This window comes from Nematolebias whitei, chromosome 15, assembly GCF_014905685.2.
Source record: "Nematolebias whitei isolate Nwh7 chromosome 15, NemWhi1, whole genome shotgun sequence".
NCBI classification, from domain to species: Eukaryota; Metazoa; Chordata; class Actinopteri; order Cyprinodontiformes; family Rivulidae; genus Nematolebias; species Nematolebias whitei.
Genome location: NC_056512.1, coordinates 21,021,416 through 21,026,948, shown reverse-complemented (window position 1 = coordinate 21,026,948; position 5,533 = coordinate 21,021,416). Strand labels below are relative to the sequence as shown.

The 5,533-nt window shown below is 41.2% G+C and overlaps 1 protein-coding gene across 1 annotated transcript in view; it reads right to left on the bottom strand.

Moving 5' to 3' along the window:
• Positions 1 to 619: 619 nt before the first annotated feature.
• The window catches only part of ap5z1 (adaptor related protein complex 5 subunit zeta 1), a 14,461-nt gene continuing 9,547 nt past the window's right edge, over positions 620 to 5,533 (bottom strand). Inside the window, exons 8-15 of the mRNA XM_037688488.1 lie at positions 5,181 to 5,359; positions 4,969 to 5,111; positions 4,764 to 4,882; positions 2,738 to 2,865; positions 1,741 to 1,838; positions 1,520 to 1,652; positions 1,209 to 1,423; positions 620 to 927 (exon numbers count right to left, since the gene is read on the bottom strand). Of these exons, the coding sequence (XP_037544416.1) occupies positions 675 to 927; positions 1,209 to 1,423; positions 1,520 to 1,652; positions 1,741 to 1,838; positions 2,738 to 2,865; positions 4,764 to 4,882; positions 4,969 to 5,111; positions 5,181 to 5,359 (1,268 nt within the window). The 3' untranslated portion in view covers positions 620 to 674. The remainder of the gene's footprint in view (positions 928 to 1,208; positions 1,424 to 1,519; positions 1,653 to 1,740; positions 1,839 to 2,737; positions 2,866 to 4,763; positions 4,883 to 4,968; positions 5,112 to 5,180; positions 5,360 to 5,533) is intronic.

Below are 5,533 nucleotides of genomic sequence, written 5' to 3'. Positions count from 1 at the left end.
TCAGTATGTTTTAAATAAAAAAAATTACGACTCTGCACAATTTCTCACATCGTACTGTACCGTGATCTGAAAGATGACGTTCCCACACCGAGTGTTTTATAAAACAATCAGTGGAACAAATTTTACATTTTAACTTGACGTCAAGGCATTTTGGAGCTTTGTTTTATACGATGCACTCTTATCCTCGAGCACGTTTCTGTCAATAAATATAACGCCTAATGTAGAATTTGCTAAATCTTAATTTGTGAAACAAAAGGTCAGATGTTGTAGTTTGTGTAAATGATATGTGCAAATGTCATTTTGAATGTTTTGGACTAAAAATGCTGTGTTGATCACACCGACAGGACTTTCTACAGAAGTTCGACTGCTTCTCTTTGACTTTTAGAAAACCAAACACTACTCAGGAAGTGAACAGATTTGTTTTAATTCAAAAAGTATATTTTGTAAAACAATATATTTTAGTGAAGCCACTGTAATAAAGAAGAGACTAAGAAACACGTTTTGGTTTCTGTGTTCATTTAAAATAATCAAAATCTCATCTCATTAGTTGACTTTTATTTACAAAAATAAAGTGAAAAAAAAAAAATCAAACTAAGTTCATCAGGATGTAAACATTTGGCTGGAAGCTTGTGGTGCCTGTGCAGGATGATGATGATGATGATGGAGTGTGTGTGTCACTGCGGGTGTGTGAGTCTGGTGATGGCTCGCAGCAGCAGCGGCATGGCTAGATTGGTGTCTCTGTACCACCGCGGCGTGGTGACGTGGGGAGGCGGAGTCAGGACACTCTGAGCCACGCCGGGGGCCTTCAGCAGTGACCACAGCTCCTCTCCTCGTGTTACTATGGCAACAAGGTCCTCTTCATCGGAGCACCAGGCGACCGATCCGCTTCTGCTGATCGTTCTCAACTTGGAAAGGAACAAAGAGACCCTAACAAAGAAAAATGTGTTTTTCATTACTCTGTTTATTGTATAAATAAAAAAAGTCAAAGTTGAAATATTTGTGTTGGCTAAAATCAGTTAGCTGTGGCCGCCATCTTGAATTTAGTTGACTCCATAAGCTAATGAGTTGTAAACGTACATCCAATAACTGTAAAAAGTTTCATTCAAATCTGCCCACTGGTTCATGAGATATTTTGCTAACAGAAAACAAACAGGTAAAAATATTTTCTTCCTTTCACCTTCAGAGGTGGGCGATAAAAAGTCACCTACCTCGGAATGAGGTCATGTGATCGTGATGCCAGCTTAGCGAGAGCGCTCATCAGAGACGTGATTGCACGAGGGGCGGGGCATACTGTTCCAGGGGGTGGGGCAGATGAAGTGATCTCAAACAGCACCGCTTCCAGAGCTTCGAAACAGGAAGTGATGAGACTCACAGAGCAGCGGGAGTCAGACAGCACTGACAGGTACTCCCCCAGCACCCAAACCTGGAAAAGAAACGCATCGTTACCTCAAAAGACCGGATTTATGTGATCCGGTCAGGACGATCTGAACTGAGCAAAAAGATCTGGTCTCTAAATCACCACATTAGTGTAGATTTCTTCTTTGCTGTAGACGTTGGCTGTGGTTCCAGCGAACTCCAGCAGCTCGTGAGACTGGTCCACAACCAGCGAGGGGCGGAGCTTACACAACCTGAGCAGGTGGCAGCTGAACACCCTGCAGGACCAGGAAGAGAACTGGGTTAAGATAAAACTGGGACGCAGACTTTGAGACATTCAGCAGAGCTGGATGTGTTCAGGTCTACCTGTGGACCTCTCTGCTGTATGTGGGGGTGTTCAGGAGGAGGCTGCTTCTCTCCAGCATCACCAGGATCAAATGAGCTAAAAGCTTCTCATCGGCCACCTAAAAACCAAACACAAACCTGAGGTGGACGTCCAGGTATTAGCCTCATCCATCAATACCACCATCGTAACGAGATGAACTGCAAAGAAGCTTAAAGAGAGTTGAAGAAGAACGCTAGCTAAAAGTAGCAAAAAGCTAATTAAATGCTAAAAGTCGCAAATAGCAAGTTAAACACTAAACGTAGCAAAAGCCTAGCTAAAAGTATCAAAGCCTAGCTAGAAGATGAAAAGAGTAAAATACAAAGTAAAACCTAAAAGTAATAAAGGCTAACTAAATGCTAAAAGTAGTAAAAGAAAGTTAAATGCTAAACACAAAAGCCTAGCTAAAATTATCAAAGGCTAGCTAGAAGCTAAAAGTAGCAAAAGGCTAACTACTAGCTGAAAATATCAAAACACTAGTTAGATGCTAGAATTATTAAAAGGCTAATTAAAATTAAAAAGTAGCAAAAAGCTAACTAAATGCTAAATGTAGCAAAAGGCAAGTTAAATGTTGAAAGTAGCAAAAGCCTAGCTAAAAGTATCAAAGACTACCTAAAAGCCAAAAGTAGCACAAGGCTAACTAAAAGCTAAAAGCTAGAAAAGGCTAGCTAAAAGTTAAAAGTAACAGAATCGTAGCTAAAGTTACAATTAGCAAAAAAATAATAATAATAAAACAAACATGATGAAGCAGGTTTTAAAGAGAACAATGTTTTTATTTATTTTTCGTCTTTTTGAAGCGATCTTAATGTTTTTTTATGGAAAAATTTTTGTAAATAAAGGTAATTGGTAATTAGTTTGAAAAGTATTAAAGTTACCAAAAAAAAAAACCAAACAAGCAAAAGTCATAGCACCCAGAAGTAGATTGACAAACAATAACAAAAAAGCAAGAATAAATCTGTCACGGCTCTGTTCTCTCCTTACCGTGACGACTGTGTTAAAATAAATGTGCAGCAGAACCGGGACGGTCTGCGCACAACGAACGACTCTCGGCCAATCAGCAGCCTCGGCCAGCAGCTCGTGGAGCGTGCTCAGTCGGTCAATTGTGTCACCTGAAAAGGGAAATGTCAAATAATCATTCTTACTATCGCCAGATGACGAAAGGTGAAATCGAACAATAATGTTTTGCCCGTGTGTTTGCCTGTTGCGTTAGCAAAATACATCTGGATTTTATAGTCAACGCTATTTAAGATGGCCACCACAGCTAAGAAACTTAGCAAACGCAAAAACAGCTATAACTCAGTCAGTTTTAAAGATATTGAGCTAAAACTGTGTGGTAGTAGCTGACAGTCATTCCCACCACACACTCTGAGCACTAACACAAGATCCTTTAATAAACCTGAGCTATTAACTGTTGAGGTCAGATTTTTATGTCTGTTAGCAAAATATCTCATAAACCAGTGGTTGGATTTGAATGAAATTTTCAGAACGTAACCAATGGACAAGCATCAACAACTAGTTAGTGTTTGAACTTGATCCAATTCAAGATGGCTGCCAGAGCCAAGTGACCTTAGAAAACACACAAATGGCTGTGATACAGTCAATGTTGCAGATACTGAAATACATTTTGTTGTGGTAGTAGCTGAGAGTCATCCCCATCATATACAGTCTCTGAGTGTAACAATGTATGACAGCTTTACCTAAAACTTTGGCATTAACTGCAGGAGTCAACCCTATTTGTCTGTTAGCAAAATATCTCTTGAACCACTATATGGATTTTATTGAAACTCTCAGAAAGTAATCACAGGATGTGAATCTACATCAGATTATCTTTTAGAACAAGGGGTGGGCAACATTTTACCAGAGGGCCAACTCATTGGGGGCCGAGATGGTGTAGAGGCAGGGCAGCCGGCTTGGGACCCGAAAGTCCCAGGTTCGATCCCCAGTCACTGCACATCACGTGGCGTCTCTGGGCAGCACGTCTCATCCCCAAAATGTCCCCCGGGCGCTTTCAATAGCTGCCCACTGCACCACCTGGTGGTGGATGGGTTAAATGCAGAAACTAATTTCGCCATTGTATGGAAACATACAGTGCTGACATTGTGATATTATTATTATTATTATTATTAAAGCAATCGAAGGGCCACGCAGATAATTGTAACATCAATTTTCGTTAAGATAGATAATTTGTAATACTTTTTTCAGCCTGTTTGATGTAACATGGTTAGCATACTTAATTAAAAAATATGTCTCCCCAATACTCTTTAGGATGCAAGACAAACTCTGTAAACTGGCTCTTATGTTGTTAGCTTAAATACGGAACAATAAAACGTTAAAAATAACTTGTAACTTAAAAAAAGAATAGTTTTAGTCTATTTTAACCCAAAGGTGTTTGATGTTTAGTTTAGACTTTCTGGAGTTTCATTGATAGGATGAAGGTTTTTGTCAACTTATTTAAAACTCATCTCAATTAAAGATATTGGGGGGCCGGATGGCGATTGTCCCAGGGCCTCTTTTGGCCCTTGAGTCATACGTTTCCCATGTCTGCTTTAGAGTCGATCCAATTTAATATTAAAAACTGTTACATGAAGGACATTGGGCATTCCTTCAAGCAGCTGTTTCCTTCCAGTTCATGGATTTTCTTTAAACAAAGGCTGGAGAACAGTCGGCAAAAATACAAACGTTTACATCCACAGTCAAAGCGTTCAGAGAAGACAGAAATAATTCATATAAAAAAGTGAAATATCACTAAACACGTCTGATTAACATGAAGTTAATTCAGTTTTACAAAAAGTTGAAGACCTTTCATATTGCAGTTTTAGACTAAGATCATCTTATGTTGAGATATCACTTCATCGGACCTAGAAAATAACATCATCACCCAAGATCTCCTGCAGTACCACGTGACGTCCCACTCAGTCTGTGCTGATAATGACTCTCAGCTACTAACATCTCACCTGGGACCATCACCCGCGCAGGTTTTGTTTAGTTAAAGAGTGTCTGTCTCTACCTGAGCCTGATTCCACTCGAAGCAGAAAGAGGAAAAGTCCTCTAAAAGAGGGGTTTCTAAATGCATCCAGCGACAGAAGACCTCGTCCGTTTGGCTCAGAGATGGGCAGACACGTGGACCTGCAGCACACATGAACAATCAGACTCACTCTGATGATGAAACTCTGAGTGGCAGGTGGGTTGTGGCCTCTGTTGCGTTTCTAAACCTGAGCTGCAGGACGAGCGTCGCAGACAGACAGGGGAGGTCCAGCAGAGTGTGAAGCAGCTCCACTGCAGTTCCTGCAGTCACCAGAGAGGGCAGCAGATCCATAAAGTCTTCCACCACAGCTGGACTGTCCCACGCTAAAAACTACACGGAAAGCAGGAAAATCAGGTTCGATGTAGAATTAAAGTGTGTGTTTACAGATAAACTTTTCACCTTCAGGATGTTTGGGAAGAAGCGTGTGAACTCCGGAGCCCGGAGCTTCAGGCTCTCCAGGTTCAGTCGGAGGAAACGCAGAAGCTCGTGCGCCAGGAAGGGGTCATTGAAGAGCTCAGCAGGAAACTGAGCGAAAACCAGCTTCCACACACTCTCACAGTCCACTGCGGCCATCTCACCTGAGCACGACAAGGTAGGTTTTAATGTCTAGACACAAAAAGAGAAGTAGAGAGGACTCCTTCCTACCTACCTACCTACCTACCTACCTACCTACCTACCTACCTACCTACCTACCTACCTACCTACCTACCTACCTACCTACCTACCTACCTACCTACCTACCTACCATCCAT